A 19,183-nucleotide genomic window follows, 5' to 3' on the forward strand; every position below is an offset into this window, starting at 1 on the left:
CACTCGCTGACCTCTCTCACCCCTGTGTGTGTCTCACTCGCTGACCTCTCTCACCCCTGTGTGTGTGTCACTCGCTGACCTCTCTCACCCCTGTGTGTGTCTCACTCGCTGACCTCTCTCACCCCTGTGTGTGTCTCACTCGCTGACCTCTCTCACCCCTGTGTGTGTCTCTCACTCACTGACCTCTCTCACCCCTGTGTGTGTCTCACTCGCTGACCTCTCACACCTCTCTCACCCCTGTGTGTGTCTCACTCGCTGACCTCTCTCACCCCTGTGTGTGTCTCACTCGCTGACCTCTCACACCTCTGTGTGTGTCTCACTCGCTGACCTCTCTCACCCCTGTGTGTGTCTCACTCGCTGACCTCTCACACCCCTGTGTGTGTCTCACTCGCTGACCTCTCACACCCCTGTGTGTGTCTCACTCGCTGACCTCTCTCACCCCTGTGTGTGTCTCACTCGCTGACCTCTCTCACCCCTGTGTGTGTCTCACTCGCTGACCTCTCTCACCCCTGTGTGTGTCTCACTCGCTGACCTCTCTCACCCCTGTGTGTGTCTCACTCGCTGACCTCTCTCACCCCTGTGTGTGTCTCACTCGCTGACCTCTCTCACCCCTGTGTGTGTCTCACTCGCTGACCTCTCTCACCCCTGTGTGTGTCTCACTCGCTGACCTCTCTCACCCCTGTGTGTGTCTCACTCGCTGACCTCTCTCACCCCTTTGTGTGTCTCACTCGCTGACCTCTCTCACCCCTGTGTGTGTCTCACTCGCTGACCTCTCACACCTCTGTGTGTGTCTCACTCGCTGACCTCTCTCACCCCTGTGTGTGTCTCACTCACTGACCTCTCACACCCCTGTGTGTGTCTCACTCGCTGACCTCTCTCACCCCTGTGTGTGTCTCACTCGCTGACCTCTCACACCCCTGTGTGTGTCTCACTCGCTGACCTCTCTCACCCCTGTGTGTGTCTCACTCGCTGACCTCTCTCACCCCTGTGTGTGTGTCACTCGCTGACCTCTCTCACCCCTGTGTGTGTCTCACTCGCTGACCTCTCTCACCCCTGTGTGTGTCTCACTCGCTGACCTCTCTCACCCCTGTGTGTGTCTCACTCGCTGACCTCTCTCACCCCTGTGTGTGTCTCTCACTCACTGACCTCTCTCACCCCTGTGTGTGTCTCACTCGCTGACCTCTCACACCTCTCTCACCCCTGTGTGTGTCTCACTCGCTGACCTCTCTCACCCCTGTGTGTGTCTCACTCGCTGACCTCTCACACCTCTGTGTGTGTCTCACTCGCTGACCTCTCTCACCCCTGTGTGTGTCTCACTCACTGACCTCTCACACCCCTGTGTGTGTCTCACTCGCTGACCTCTCTCACCCCTGTGTGTGTCTCACTCGCTGACCTCTCACACCCCTGTGTGTGTCTCACTCGCTGACCTCTCTCACCCCTGTGTGTGTCTCACTCGCTGACCTCTCTCACCCCTGTGTGTGTCTCACTCGCTGACCTCTCTCACCCCTGTGTGTGTCTCACTCGCTGACCTCTCTCACCCCTGTGTGTGTCTCACTCGCTGACCTCTCTCACCCCTGTGTGTGTCTCACTCGCTGACCTCTCTCACCCCTGTGTGTGTCTCACTCGCTGACCTCTCTCACCCCTGTGTGTGTCTCACTCGCTGACCTCTCACACCCCTGTGTGTGTCTCACTCACTGACCTCTCTCACCCCTGTGTGTGTCTCACTCGCTGACCTCTCTCACCCCTGTGTGTGTCTCACTCGCTGACCTCTCTCACCCCTGTGTGTGTCTCACTCGCTGACCTCTCTCACCCCTGTGTGTGTCTCACTCGCTGACCTCTCTCACCCCTGTGTGTGTCTCACTCGCTGACCTCTCTCACCCCTGTGTGTGTCTCACTCGCTGACCTCTCTCACCCCTGTGTGTGTCTCACTCGCTGACCTCTCTCACCCCTGTGTGTGTCTCACTCGCTGACCTCTCTCACCCCTGTGTGTGTCTCACTCGCTGACCTCTCACACCCCTGTGTGTGTCTCACTCACTGACCTCTCTCACCCCTGTGTGAGAGAGTGTGTGTGTGTCACTCTGACCTTTCACCTCTTGTGGGTGTGTGTGTGTGTGTCACTCTGACCTTTCACCTCTTGTGTGTGTGTGTGTGTGTCACACTCTGACCTTTCACCTCTCACCTGTGTGTGTGTGTCACACTCTGACCTTTCACCTGTCATGTGTGTGTGTCACACTCTGACCTTTCACCTGTCATGTGTGTGTCACACTCTGACCTTTCACCTCTCATGTGTGTGTGTGTGTGTGTCACACTCTGACCTTTCACCTGTCATGTGTGTGTGTGTGTGTGTCACACTCTGACCTTTCACCTGTCATGTGTGTGTGTGTGTGTGTCACACTCTGACCTTTCACCTGTCATGTGTGTGTGTGTCACACTCTGACCTTTCACCTGTCATGTGTGTGTGTGTGTGTGTCACACTCTGACCTTTCACCTGTCATGTGTGTGTGTGTGTGTGTCACACTCTGACCTTTCACCTGTCATGTGTGTGTGTGTGTGTGTCACACTCTGACCTTTCACCTGTCATGTGTGTGTCACACTCTGACCTTTCACCTGTCATGTGTGTGTGTCACACTCTGACCTTTCACCTGTCATGTGTGTGTCACACTCTGACCTTTCACCTGTCATGTGTGTGTGTGTGTGTGTCACACTCTGACCTTTCACCTGTCATGTGTGTGTGTGTGTGTCACACTCTGACCTTTCACCTGTCATGTGTGTGTGTGTGTGTCACTCTGACCTTTCACCTCTCACCTGTGTGTGTGTGTCACACTCTGACATTTCACCTGTCATGTGTGTGTGTGTGTCACACTCTGACCTTTCACCTGTCATGTGTGTGTGTGTGTGTGTGTCACACTCTGACCTTTCACCTGTCATGTGTGTGTGTGTGTGTGTGTCACACTCTGACCTTTCACCTGTCATGTGTGTGTGTGTGTGTGTGTCACACTCTGACCTTTCACCTGTCATGTGTGTGTGTGTGTGTGTGTCACACTCTGACCTTTCACCTGTCATGTGTGTGTGTGTGTGTGTCACACTCTGACCTTTCACCTGTCATGTGTGTGTGTGTCACACTCTGACCTTTCACCTGTCATGTGTGTGTGTGTGTGTCACACTCTGACCTTTCACCTGTCATGTGTGTGTCACACTCTGACCTTTCACCTGTCATGTGTGTGTGTCACACTCTGACCTTTCACCTGTCATGTGTGTGTCACACTCTGACCTTTCACCTGTCATGTGTGTGTGTGTGTGTGTCACACTCTGACCTTTGACCTGTCATGTGTGTGTGTGTGTGTCACACTCTGACCTTTCACCTGTCATGTGTGTGTGTGTGTGTCACACTCTGACCTTTCACCTGTCATGTGTGTGTGTGTGTGTCACTCTGACCTTTCACCTCTCACCTGTGTGTGTGTGTCACACTCTGACATTTCACCTGTCATGTGTGTGTGTGTGTCACACTCTGACCTTTCACCTGTCATGTGTGTCTGTGTGTGTGTGTCACACTCTGACCTTTCACCTGTCATGTGTGTGTGTGTGTGTGTGTCACACTCTGACCTTTCACCTGTCATGTGTGTGTGTGTGTGTGTGTCACACTCTGACCTTTCACCTGTCATGTGTGTGTGTGTGTGTGTGTGTGTGTCACGCTCTGACCTCCTCCCTCACACCTGCCTCCTCTCAGTGGCTCCTCCCCTTTTAACGGCGCAGCCAGGTCTCCATGGAGACGGCGGACGGCGAGCCGGTGACTTCCTGTGTGAAAGTTGAAGTTGTCATCAATAAAACATCTTCTACGTCACGTGCGTCTCGGGACTTGAAATGGGACACTGGCCCTTTAAGAGACGCCGCAGGAGGGGGGAGGGAGGGTAGGGGGGGGGGGGGGCAGGCGGCAGAGGAGCAGCAGCAGAGACATGGCGGGAAGCAGCGCCTGAACACGACCAAGATGGGCAACTCGTCCTTCCCAGCAGGCAGGTACAGCTACACCTACACACACGCACACACACACACACACACACGCACACACACACACACACACACACACACACACACACACACACGGAGCTCAGGTATTTCACCTCACCAGCGTGCACGCGCCTCTGCTCTGCCTCTGCATGCGCAATTTGGCGCGCGCTGATCACGGGTCACGTGACCACCGACATGAGACTGACGTGGTCATGTGACACACCTGCACGTGTCTGTCATACACGACAGCTAGTAGTACTGCAATACTACTTGTACTAGTTACACTAGTAGTACTGCAATACTACTTGTACTAGTTACACTAGTAGTACTGCAGCACTACTACTAGTACTGTAGTAATACTAGTAGTACTGGGTACTAGTATTACTGCAATACTATTTGTACTAGGTACACTAGTAGTACTGCAGTACTACTGGTATTACCACAGTAATACTAGTAGTACTGCAGTAATATTAATAGTACCCAGTACTACAAGGATTACTACAGTAATACTTGTCATACTACAAGGATTACTACAGTAATACTTGTCATACTACAAGTATTACTACAGTAATACTTGTCATACTAATAGTATTACTACAGTAATACTTGTAGTACTGCAGTACTACTAGTATTACTGCAGTACTACTAGTATTACTGTGGTAATACTAGTAGTACTGCAATAGCCTCATACTGTTATACTTCTGATAAAGTTCTGTGTGTGTGTGTGTGTGTGTGTGTGTGTGTGTGTGTGTGTGTGTGTGTGTGTGTGTGTGTGTGTGTGTGTGTGTGTGGACTTAGACTTCCTTTTGATGGTCAGCAAGTAAGTCCTATTATTTTGGCCAGTAAAGGATGACCTTGAGGTCTGTTGAAGGACATGTGAAGTGCAAAATAAGGTCAAAGTTCATGTATGCTAACTTTGTCTCTGAAATGTTGTTGACTCAGCAGGACATGATGCTAATAGTATGATGGCAGTAGTACCACACTATTAGCTTCATGCTAGTATTATGATGCAAGTAGCATCATGTTAATCAGCATCATAAAGTAAAGTAGCAATGATTGTCACACACACACACACACACACACACACACACACACACACACACACACACACACACACACACACACACACACACACACACACACACACACACACACACTAGGTGTGGTGTAATTATTCTCTGCATTTGACCCATCACCCTTGATCACCCCCTGGGAGGTGAGGGGAGCAGTGAGCAGCAGTGGTGGACACGCCCGGGAATCATTTATGGTGATTTAACCCCCAATTCCAAGCCTTGATGCTGAGTGTCAAGCAGGGAGGTCATGGCTCCCATTTTTATAGTCTTTGGTATGACTCAGCTGGGGTTCGAACTCACAACCTACCCATCTCAGGGCGGACACTCTAACCACTAGACCACTGAGTAGTATCATGTGAGTACTATGATGCTAATAGTATGATACTACTAACATCATGCGAGTATCACCATGCTAATAGTAGGATATTAGTAGCATGATGCTAGTAACATGATGCTAGTAGTATGATGCAACTAGCATTATACCATTAGCATCATGCTGCTATTATGGCGTTAATAGCATGATGCTAATGGTATAATGCTAGTAGAACTAAGAACACACCCCACCTCTTGTAGAACTAAGAACACACCCCACCTCTTGTAGAACTAAGAACACACCCCACCTCTTGTAGAACTAAGCACACACCCCACCTCTTGTAGAACCAAGAACACACCCCACCTCTTGTAGAACCAAGAACACACCCCACCTCTTGTAGAACTAAGAACACACCCCACCTCTTGTAGAACTAAGAACACACCCCACCTCTTGTAGAACTAAGAACACACCCCACCTCTTGTAGAACTAAGAACACACCCCACCTCTTGTAGAACTAAGAACACACCCCACCTCTTGTAGAACTAAGAACACACCCCACCTCTTGTAGAACTAAGAACACACCCCACCTCTTGTAGAACTAAGAACACACCCCACCTCTTGTAGAACTAAGAACACACCCCACCTCTTGTAGAACTAAGAACACAGCCCACCTCTTGTAGAACTAAGGACACACCCCACCTCTTGTAGAACCAAGAACACACCCCACCTCTTGTAGAACTCAGAACACACCCCACATCTTGTAGAACTCAGAACACACCCTACCTCTTGTAGAACTCAGAACACACCCCACCTCTTGTAGAACTAAGAACACACCCCACCTCTTGTAGAACTAAGAACACACCCCACCTCTTGTAGAACTCAGAACACACCCCACATCTTGTAGAACTAAGAACACACCCCACCCCTTGTAGAACTCAGAACACACCCCACCTCTTGTAGAACTAAGGACACACCCCACCTCTTGTAGAACCAAGAACACACCCCACCTCTTGTAGAACTAAGGACACACCCCACCTCTTGTAGAACTAAGGACACACCCCACCTCTTGTAGAACCAAGAACACACCCCACCTCTTGTAGAACTAAGGACACACCCCACCTCTTGTAGAACTAAGGACACACCCCACCTCTTGTAGAACCAAGAACACACCCCACCTCTTGTAGAACTAAGAACACACCCCACCTCTTGTAGAACTAAGGACACACCCCACCTCTTGTAGAACCAAGAACACACCCCACCTCTTGTAGAACTAAGAACACACCCCACCCCTTGTAGAACTAAGAACACACCCCACCTCTTGTAGAACTAAGGACACACCCCACCTCTTGTAGAACTAAGAACACACCCCACCTCTTGTAGAACTCAGAACACACCCCACCTCTTGTAGAACTAAGAACACACCCCACCTCTTGTAGAACTAAGAACACACCCCACCTCTTGTAGAACTAAGAACACACCCCACCTCTTGTAGAACTAAGAACACACCCCACCTCTTGTAGAACTAAGAACACACCCCACCTCTTGTAGAACTAAGAACACACCCCACCTCTTGTAGAACTAAGAACACACCCCACCTCTTGTAGAACCAAGAACACACCCCACCTCTTGTAGACCTAAGAACACACCCCACCTCTTGTAGAACTAAGAACACACCCCACCTCTTGTAGAACTAAGAACACACCCCACCTCTTGTAGAACCAAGAACACACCCCACCTCTTGTAGAACTAAGAACACACCCCACCTCTTGTAGAACCAAGAACACACCCCACCTCTTGTAGACCTAAGAACACACCCCACCTCTTGTAGAACTAAGAACACACCCCACCTCTTGTAGAACTAAGAACACACCCCACCTCTTGTAGGACTCAGAACACACCCCACCTCTTGTAGAACTAAGAACACACCCCACCTCTTGTAGAACTAAGAACACACCCCACCTCTTGTAGAACTAAAAACACACCCCACCTCTTGTAGAACTAAGAACACACCCCACCTCTTGTAGAACCAAGAACACACCCCACCTCTTGTAGAACCAAGAACACACCCCACCTCTTGTAGAACTAAGACAACACCCCACCTCTTGTAGAACCAAGAACACACCCCACCTCTTGTAGAACCAAGAACACACCCCACCTCTTGTAGAACTAAGAACACACCCCACCTCTTGTAGAACTAAGAACACACCCCACCTCTTGTAGAACTAAGAACACACCCCACTTCTTGTAGAACCAAGAACACACCCCACCTCTTGTAGAACTAAGAACACACCCCACCTCTTGTAGAACTAAGAACACACCCCACTTCTTGTAGAACCAAGAACACACCCCACCTCTTGTAGAACTAAGAACACACCCCACCTCTTGTAGAACTAAGGACACACCCCACCTCTTGTAGAACTAAGAACACACCCCACCTCTTGTAGAACTAAGAACACAGCCCACCTCTTGTAGAACTAAGAACACACCCCACCTCTTGTAGAACTAAGAACACACCCCACCTCTTGTAGAACTAAGAACACACCCCACCTCTTGTAGAACTAAGAACACACCCCACCTCTTATAGAACTAAGAACACACCCCACCTCTTGTAGAACTAAGAACACACCCCACCTCTTGTAGAACTAAGAACACACCCCACCTCTTGTAGAACTAAGAACACACCCCACCTCTTGTAGACCTAAGAACACACCCCACCTCTTGTAGAACTAAGGACACACCCCACCTCTTGTAGAACTAAGAACACACCCCACCTCTTGTAGAACTAAGAACACACCCCACCTCTTGTAGAACTAAGAACACACCCCACCTCTTGTAGAACTAAGAACACACCCCACCTCTTGTAGAACTAAGAACACACCCCACCTCTTGTAGAACTAAGAACACACCCCACCTCTTGTAGAACTAAGAACACACCCCACCTCTTGTAGAACTAAGAACACACCCCACCTCTTGTAGAACTAAGAACACAGCCCACCTCTTGTAGAACTAAGGACACACCCCACCTCTTGTAGAACCAAGAACACACCCCACCTCTTGTAGAACTCAGAACACACCCCACATCTTGTAGAAATCAGAACACACCCCACCTCTTGTAGAACTCAGAACACACCCCACCTCTTGTAGAACTAAGAACACACCCCACCTCTTGTAGAACTAAGAACACACCCCACCTCTTGTAGAACTCAGAACACACCCCACATCTTGTAGAACTAAGAACACACCCCACCCCTTGTAGAACTCAGAACACACCCCACCTCTTGTAGAACTAAGGACACACCCCACCTCTTGTAGAACCAAGAACACACCCCACCTCTTGTAGAACTAAGGACACACCCCACCTCTTGTAGAACTAAGGACACACCCCACCTCTTGTAGAACCAAGAACACACCCCACCTCTTGTAGAACTAAGGACACACCCCACCTCTTGTAGAACTAAGGACACACCCCACCTCTTGTAGAACCAAGAACACACCCCACCTCTTGTAGAACTAAGAACACACCCCACCTCTTGTAGAACTAAGGACACACCCCACCTCTTGTAGAACCAAGAACACACCCCACCTCTTGTAGAACTAAGAACACACCCCACCTCTTGTAGAACTAAGAACACACCCCACCTCTTGTAGAACTAAGGACACACCCCACCTCTTGTAGAACTAAGAACACACCCCACCTCTTGTAGAACTAAGAACACACCCCACCTCTTGTAGAACTAAGAACACACCCCACCTCTTGTAGAACCAAGAACACACCCCACCTCTTGTAGACCTAAGAACACACCCCACCTCTTGTAGAACTAAGAACACACCCCACCTCTTGTAGAACTAAGGACACACCCCACCTCTTGTAGAACTAAGAACACACCCCACCTCTTGTAGAACTAAGAACACACCCCACCTCTTGTAGAACTAAGAACACACCCCACCTCTTGTAGAACCAAGAACACACCCCACCTCTTGTAGACCTAAGAACACACCCCACCTCTTGTAGAACTAAGAACACACCCCACCTCTTGTAGAACTAAGAACACACCCCACCTCTTGTAGAACCAAGAACACACCCCACCTCTTGTAGAACTAAGAACACACCCCACCTCTTGTAGAACCAAGAACACACCCCACCTCTTGTAGACCTAAGAACACACCCCACCTCTTGTAGAACTAAGAACACACCCCACCTCTTGTAGAACTAAGAACACACCCCACCTCTTGTAGGACTCAGAACACACCCCACCTCTTGTAGAACTAAGAACACACCCCACCTCTTGTAGGACTCAGAACACACCCCACCTCTTGTAGAACTAAGAACACACCCCACCTCTTGTAGAACTAAGAACACACCCCACCTCTTGTAGAACTAAAAACACACCCCACCTCTTGTAGAACTAAGAACACACCCCACCTCTTGTAGAACCAAGAACACACCCCACCTCTTGTAGAACCAAGAACACACCCCACCTCTTGTAGAACTAAGACAACACCCCACCTCTTGTAGAACCAAGAACACACCCCACCTCTTGTAGAACCAAGAACACACCCCACCTCTTGTAGAACTAAGAACACACCCCACCTCTTGTAGAACTAAGAACACACCCCACCTCTTGTAGAACTAAGAACACACCCCACTTCTTGTAGAACCAAGAACACACCCCACCTCTTGTAGAACTAAGAACACACCCCACCTCTTGTAGAACTAAGAACACACCCCACTTCTTGTAGAACCAAGAACACACCCCACCTCTTGTAGAACTAAGAACACACCCCACCTCTTGTAGAACTAAGGACACACCCCACCTCTTGTAGAACTAAGAACACACCCCACCTCTTGTAGAACTAAGAACACACCCCACCTCTTGTAGAACTAAGAACACACCCCACCTCTTGTAGAACTAAGAACACACCCCACCTCTTGTAGAACTAAGAACACACCCCACCTCTTGTAGAACTAAGAACACACCCCACCTCTTATAGAACTAAGAACACACCCCACCTCTTGTAGAACTAAGAACACACCCCACCTCTTGTAGAACTAAGAACACACCCCACCTCTTGTAGAACTAAGAACACACCCCACCTCTTGTAGAACTAAGAACACACCCCACCTCTTGTAGAACTAAGAACACACCCCACCTCTTATAGAACTAAGAACACACCCCACCTCTTGTAGAACTAAGAACACACCCCACCTCTTGTAGAACTAAAAACACACCCCACCTCTTGTAGAACTAAGAACACACCCCACCTCTTGTAGAACTAAGAACACACCCCACCTCTTGTAGAACTAAGGACACACCCCACCTCTTGTAGAACTAAGAACATACCCCACCTCTTGTAGAACTAAGAACACACCCCACCTCTTGTAGAACCAAGGACACACCCCACCTCTTGTAGAACCAAGGACACACCCCACCTCTTGTAGAACTAAGGACACACCCCACCTCTTGTAGAACTAAGAACACACCCCACCTCTTGTAGAACTAAGAACACACCCCACCTCTAGTAGAACTAAGAACACACCCCACCTCTTGTAGAACCAAGGACACACCCCACCTCTTGTAGAACTAAGAACACACCCCACCTCTTGTAGAACTAAGAACACACCCCACCTCTTGTAGAACTAAGAACACACCCCACCTCTTGTAGAACCAAGAACACACCCCACCTCTTGTAGAACCAAGAACACACCCCACCTCTTGTAGAACTAAGAACACACCCCACCTCTTGTAGAACCAAGAACACACCCCACCTCTTGTAGAACCAAGAACACACCCCACCTCTTGTAGAACTAAGAACACACCCCACCTCTTGTAGAACTAAGAACACACCCCACCTCTTGTAGAACTAAGAACACACCCCACCTCTTGTAGAACCAAGAACACACCCCACCTCTTGTAGACCTAAGAACACACCCCACCTCTTGTAGAACTAAGAACACACCCCACCTCTTGTAGAACTAAGAACACACCCCACCTCTTGTAGAACCAAGAACACACCCCACCTCTTGTAGAACTAAGAACACACCCCACCTCTTGTAGAACCAAGAACACACCCCACCTCTTGTAGTCCTAAGAACACACCCCACCTCTTGTAGAACTAAGAACACACCCCACCTCTTGTAGAACTAAGAACACACCCCACCTCTTGTAGAACCAAGAACACACCCCACCTCTTGTAGAACTAAGAACACACCCCACCTCTTGTAGAACTAAGAACACACCCCACCTCTTGTAGCACTAAAAACACACCCCACCTCTTGTAGAACTAAGAACACACCCCACCTCTTGTAGAACCAAGAACACACCCCACCTCTTGTAGAACCAAGAACACACCCCACCTCTTGTAGAACTAAGACAACACCCCACCTCTTGTAGAACTAAGAACACACCCCACCTCTTGTAGAACTAAGAACACACCCCACCTCTTGTAGAACTAAGAACACACCCCACCTCTTGTAGAACTAAGAACACACCCCACCTCTTGTAGAACTAAGAACACACCCCACCTCTTGTAGAACTAAGAACACACCCCACCTCTTGTAGAACTAAGAACACAGCCCACCTCTTGTAGAACTAAGGACACACCCCACCTCTTGTAGAACCAAGAACACACCCCACCTCTTGTAGAACTCAGAACACACCCCACATCTTGTAGAACTCAGAACACACCCTACCTCTTGTAGAACTCAGAACACACCCCACCTCTTGTAGAACTAAGAACACACCCCACCTCTTGTAGAACTAAGAACACACCCCACCTCTTGTAGAACTCAGAACACACCCCACATCTTGTAGAACTAAGAACACACCCCACCCCTTGTAGAACTCAGAACACACCCCACCTCTTGTAGAACTAAGGACACACCCCACCTCTTGTAGAACCAAGAACACACCCCACCTCTTGTAGAACTAAGGACACACCCCACCTCTTGTAGAACTAAGGACACACCCCACCTCTTGTAGAACCAAGAACACACCCCACCTCTTGTAGAACTAAGGACACACCCCACCTCTTGTAGAACTAAGGACACACCCCACCTCTTGTAGAACCAAGAACACACCCCACCTCTTGTAGAACTAAGAACACACCCCACCTCTTGTAGAACTAAGGACACACCCCACCTCTTGTAGAACCAAGAACACACCCCACCTCTTGTAGAACTAAGAACACACCCCACCTCTTGTAGAACTAAGAACACACCCCACCTCTTGTAGAACTAAGGACACACCCCACCTCTTGTAGAACTAAGAACACACCCCACCTCTTGTAGAACTCAGAACACACCCCACCTCTTGTAGAACTAAGAACACACCCCACCTCTTGTAGAACTAAGAACACACCCCACCTCTTGTAGAACTAAGAACACACCCCACCTCTTGTAGAACTAAGAACACACCCCACCTCTTGTAGAACTAAGAACACACCCCACCTCTTGTAGAACTAAGAACACACCCCACCTCTTGTAGAACTAAGAACACACCCCACCTCTTGTAGAACCAAGAACACACCCCACCTCTTGTAGACCTAAGAACACACCCCACCTCTTGTAGAACTAAGAACACACCCCACCTCTTGTAGAACTAAGAACACACCCCACCTCTTGTAGAACCAAGAACACACCCCACCTCTTGTAGAACTAAGAACACACCCCACCTCTTGTAGAACCAAGAACACACCCCACCTCTTGTAGACCTAAGAACACACCCCACCTCTTGTAGAACTAAGAACACACCCCACCTCTTGTAGAACTAAGAACACACCCCACCTCTTGTAGGACTCAGAACACACCCCACCTCTTGTAGAACTAAGAACACACCCCACCTCTTGTAGAACTAAGAACACACCCCACCTCTTGTAGAACTAAAAACACACCCCACCTCTTGTAGAACCAAGAACACACCCCACCTCTTGTAGAACCAAGAACACACCCCACCTCTTGTAGAACTAAGACAACACCCCACCTCTTGTAGAACCAAGAACACACCCCACCTCTTGTAGAACCAAGAACACACCCCACCTCTTGTAGAACTAAGAACACACCCCACCTCTTGTAGAACTAAGAACACACCCCACCTCTTGTAGAACTAAGAACACACCCCACTTCTTGTAGAACCAAGAACACACCCCACCTCTTGTAGAACTAAGAACACACCCCACCTCTTGTAGAACTAAGAACACACCCCACTTCTTGTAGAACCAAGAACACACCCCACCTCTTGTAGAACTAAGAACACACCCCACCTCTTGTAGAACTAAGGACACACCCCACCTCTTGTAGAACTAAGAACACACCCCACCTCTTGTAGAACTAAGAACACAGCCCACCTCTTGTAGAACTAAGAACACACCCCACCTCTTGTAGAACTAAGAACACACCCCACCTCTTGTAGAACTAAGAACACACCCCACCTCTTGTAGAACTAAGAACACACCCCACCTCTTATAGAACTAAGAACACACCCCACCTCTTGTAGAACTAAGAACACACCCCACCTCTTGTAGAACTAAGAACACACCCCACCTCTTGTAGAACTAAGAACACACCCCACCTCTTGTAGACCTAAGAACACACCCCACCTCTTGTAGAACTAAGGACACACCCCACCTCTTGTAGAACTAAGAACACACCCCACCTCTTGTAGAACTAAGAACACACCCCACCTCTTGTAGAACTAAGAACACACCCCACCTCTTGTAGAACTAAGAACACACCCCACCTCTTGTAGAACTAAGAACACACCCCACCTCTTGTAGAACTAAGAACACACCCCACCTCTTGTAGAACTAAGAACACACCCCACCTCTTGTAGAACTAAGAACACACCCCACCTCTTGTAGAACTAAGAACACAGCCCACCTCTTGTAGAACTAAGGACACACCCCACCTCTTGTAGAACCAAGAACACACCCCACCTCTTGTAGAACTCAGAACACACCCCACATCTTGTAGAAATCAGAACACACCCCACCTCTTGTAGAACTCAGAACACACCCCACCTCTTGTAGAACTAAGAACACACCCCACCTCTTGTAGAACTAAGAACACACCCCACCTCTTGTAGAACTCAGAACACACCCCACATCTTGTAGAACTAAGAACACACCCCACCCCTTGTAGAACTCAGAACACACCCCACCTCTTGTAGAACTAAGGACACACCCCACCTCTTGTAGAACCAAGAACACACCCCACCTCTTGTAGAACTAAGGACACACCCCACCTCTTGTAGAACTAAGGACACACCCCACCTCTTGTAGAACCAAGAACACACCCCACCTCTTGTAGAACTAAGGACACACCCCACCTCTTGTAGAACTAAGGACACACCCCACCTCTTGTAGAACCAAGAACACACCCCACCTCTTGTAGAACTAAGAACACACCCCACCTCTTGTAGAACTAAGGACACACCCCACCTCTTGTAGAACCAAGAACACACCCCACCTCTTGTAGAACTAAGAACACACCCCACCTCTTGTAGAACTAAGAACACACCCCACCTCTTGTAGAACTAAGGACACACCCCACCTCTTGTAGAACTAAGAACACACCCCACCTCTTGTAGAACTAAGAACACACCCCACCTCTTGTAGAACTAAGAACACACCCCACCTCTTGTAGAACCAAGAACACACCCCACCTCTTGTAGACCTAAGAACACACCCCACCTCTTGTAGAACTAAGAACACACCCCACCTCTTGTAGAACTAAGAACACACCCCACCTCTTGTAGAACCAAGAACACACCCCACCTCTTGTAGAACTAAGAACACACCCCACCTCTTGTAGAACCAAGAACACACCCCACCTCTTGTAGACCTAAGAACACACCCCACCTCTTGTAGAACTAAGAACACACCCCACCTCTTGTAGAACTAAGAACACACCCCACCTCTTGTAGGACTCAGAACACACCCCACCTCTTGTAGAACTAAGAACACACCCCACCTCTTGTAGAACTAAGAACACACCCCACCTCTTGTAGAACTAAAAACACACCCCACCTCTTGTAGAACTAAGAACACACCCCACCTCTTGTAGAACCAAGAACACACCCCACCTCTTGTAGAACCAAGAACACACCCCACCTCTTGTAGAACTAAGACAACACCCCACCTCTTGTAGAACCAAGAACACACCCCACCTCTTGTAGAACCAAGAACACACCCCACCTCTTGTAGAACTAAGAACACACCCCACCTCTTGTAGAACTAAGAACACACCCCACCTCTTGTAGAACTAAGAACACACCCCACTTCTTGTAGAACCAAGAACACACCCCACCTCTTGTAGAACTAAGAACACACCCCACCTCTTGTAGAACTAAGAACACACCCCACTTCTTGTAGAACCAAGAACACACCCCACCTCTTGTAGAACTAAGAACACACCCCACCTCTTGTAGAACTAAGGACACACCCCACCTCTTGTAGAACTAAGAACACACCCCACCTCTTGTAGAACTAAGAACACACCCCACCTCTTGTAGAACTAAGAACACACCCCACCTCTTGTAGAACTAAGAACACACCCCACCTCTTGTAGAACTAAGAACACACCCCACCTCTTGTAGAACTAAGAACACACCCCACCTCTTATAGAACTAAGAACACACCCCACCTCTTGTAGAACTAAGAACACACCCCACCTCTTGTAGAACTAAGAACACACCCCACCTCTTGTAGAACTAAGAACACACCCCACCTCTTGTAGAACTAAGAACACACCCCACCTCTTGTAGAACTAAGAACACACCCCACCTCTTATAGAACTAAGAACACACCCCACCTCTTGTAGAACTAAGAACACACCCCACCTCTTGTAGAACTAAAAACACACCCCACCTCTTGTAGAACTAAGAACACACCCCACCTCTTGTAGAACTAAGAACACACCCCACCTCTTGTAGAACTAAGGACACACCCCACCTCTTGTAGAACTAAGAACATACCCCACCTCTTGTAGAACTAAGAACACACCCCACCTCTTGTAGAACCAAGGACACACCCCACCTCTTGTAGAACCAAGGACACACCCCACCTCTTGTAGAACTAAGGACACACCCCACCTCTTGTAGAACTAAGAACACACCCCACCTCTTGTAGAACTAAGAACACACCCCACCTCTAGTAGAACTAAGAACACACCCCACCTCTTGTAGAACCAAGGACACACCCCACCTCTTGTAGAACTAAGAACACACCCCACCTCTTGTAGAACTAAGAACACACCCCACCTCTTGTAGAACTAAGAACACACCCCACCTCTTGTAGAACCAAGAACACACCCCACCTCTTGTAGAACCAAGAACACACCCCACCTCTTGTAGAACTAAGAACACACCCCACCTCTTGTAGAACCAAGAACACACCCCACCTCTTGTAGAACCAAGAACACACCCCACCTCTTGTAGAACTAAGAACACACCCCACCTCTTGTAGAACTAAGAACACACCCCACCTCTTGTAGAACTAAGAACACACCCCACCTCTTGTAGAACCAAGAACACACCCCACCTCTTGTAGACCTAAGAACACACCCCACCTCTTGTAGAACTAAGAACACACCCCACCTCTTGTAGAACTAAGAACACACCCCACCTCTTGTAGAACCAAGAACACACCCCACCTCTTGTAGAACTAAGAACACACCCCACCTCTTGTAGAACCAAGAACACACCCCACCTCTTGTAGTCCTAAGAACACACCCCACCTCTTGTAGAACTAAGAACACACCCCACCTCTTGTAGAACTAAGAACACACCCCACCTCTTGTAGAACCAAGAACACACCCCACCTCTTGTAGAACTAAGAACACACCCCACCTCTTGTAGAACTAAGAACACACCCCACCTCTTGTAGAACTAAAAACACACCCCACCTCTTGTAGAACTAAGAACACACCCCACCTCTTGTAGAACCAAGAACACACCCCACCTCTTGTAGAACCAAGAACACACCCCACCTCTTGTAGAACTAAGACAACACCCCACCTCTTGTAGAACCAAGAACACACCCCACCTCTTGTAGAACCAAGAACACACCCCACCTCTTGTAGAACTAAGAACACACCCCACCTCTTGTAGAACTAAGAACACACCCCACCTCTTGTAGAACTAAGAACACACCCCACTTCTTGTAGAACCAAGAACACACCCCACCTCTTGTAGAACTAAGAACACACCCCACCTCTTGTAGAACTAAGAACACACCCCACTTCTTGTAGAACCAAGAACACACCCCACCTCTTGTAGAACTAAGAACACACCCCACCTCTTGTAGAACTCAGAACACACCCCACCTCTTGTAGAACTAAGAACACACCCCACCTCTTGTAGAACTAAGAACACACCCCACCTCTTGTAGAACTAAGAACACACCCCACCTCTTGTAGAACCAAGAACACACCCCACCTCTTGTAGAACTAAGAACACACCCCACTTCTTGTAGAACTAAGAACACACCCCACCTCTTGTAGAACTAAGAACACACCCCACCTCTTGTAGAACCAAGAACACACCCCACCTCTTGTAGAACTAAGAACACACCCCACCTCTTGTAGAACTAAGAACACACCCCACCTCTTGTAGAACTAAGAACACACCCCACCTCTTGTAGAACTAAGAACACACCCCACCTCTTGTAGAACTAAGAACACACCCCACCTCTTGTAGAACTAAGAACACACCCCACCTCTTGTAGAACTAAGAACACACCCCACCTCTTATAGAACTAAGAACACACCCCACCTCTTGTAGAACTAAGAACACACCCCACCTCTTGTAGAACTAAAAACACACCCCACCTCTTGTAGAACTAAGAACACACCCCACCTCTTGTAGAACTAAGAACACACCCCACCTCTTGTAGAACTAAGGACACACCCCACCTCTTGTAGAACTAAGAACATACCCCACCTCTTGTAGAACTAAGAACACACCCCACCTCTTGTAGAACCAAGGACACACCCCACCTCTTGTAGAACCAAGGACACACCCCACCTCTTGTCGAACTAAGGACACACCCCACCTCTTGTAGAACTAAGAACACACCCCACCTCTTGTAGAACTAAGAACACACCCCACCTCTAGTAGAACTAAGAACACACCCCACCTCTTGTAGAACCAAGGACACACCCCACCTCTTGTAGAACTAAGAACACACCCCACCTCTTGTAGAACTAAGAACACACCCCACCTCTTGTAGAACTAAGAACACACCCCACCTCTTGTAGAACCAAGAACACACCCCACCTCTTGTAGAACCAAGAACACACCCCACCTCTTGTAGAACTAAGAACACACCCCACCTCTTGTAGAACCAAGAACACACCCCACCTCTTGTAGAACCAAGAACACACCCCACCTCTTGTAGAACTAAGAACACACCCCACCTCTTGTAGAACTAAGAACACACCCCACCTCTTGTAGAACTAAGAACACACCCCACCTCTTGTAGAACCAAGAACACACCCCACCTCTTGTAGACCTAAGAACACACCCCACCTCTTGTAGAACTAAGAACACACCCCACCTCTTGTAGAACTAAGAACACACCCCACCTCTTGTAGAACCAAGAACACACCCCACCTCTTGTAGAACTAAGAACACACCCCACCTCTTGTAGAACCAAGAACACACCCCACCTCTTGTAGTCCTAAGAACACACCCCACCTCTTGTAGAACTAAGAACACACCCCACCTCTTGTAGAACTAAGAACACACCCCACCTCTTGTAGAACCAAGAACACACCCCACCTCTTGTAGAACTAAGA

The 19,183-nt window shown here is 48.7% G+C and overlaps 1 protein-coding gene across 1 annotated transcript in view; it reads left to right on the top strand.

Moving 5' to 3' along the window:
* The first annotated feature begins 3,505 nt into the window (after positions 1-3,505).
* The window catches only part of LOC133535883 (SRC kinase signaling inhibitor 1-like), a 31,249-nt gene continuing 15,571 nt past the window's right edge, over positions 3,506-19,183 (top strand). Inside the window, exon 1 of the mRNA XM_061875907.1 lies at positions 3,506-4,010. Coding sequence (XP_061731891.1) covers positions 3,764-4,010 — 247 coding nt within the window. The 5' untranslated portion in view covers positions 3,506-3,763. The remainder of the gene's footprint in view (positions 4,011-19,183) is intronic.

Source organism: Nerophis ophidion, linkage group LG17 (genome assembly GCF_033978795.1).
Source record: "Nerophis ophidion isolate RoL-2023_Sa linkage group LG17, RoL_Noph_v1.0, whole genome shotgun sequence".
NCBI lineage: Eukaryota > Metazoa > Chordata > Actinopteri > Syngnathiformes > Syngnathidae > Nerophis > Nerophis ophidion.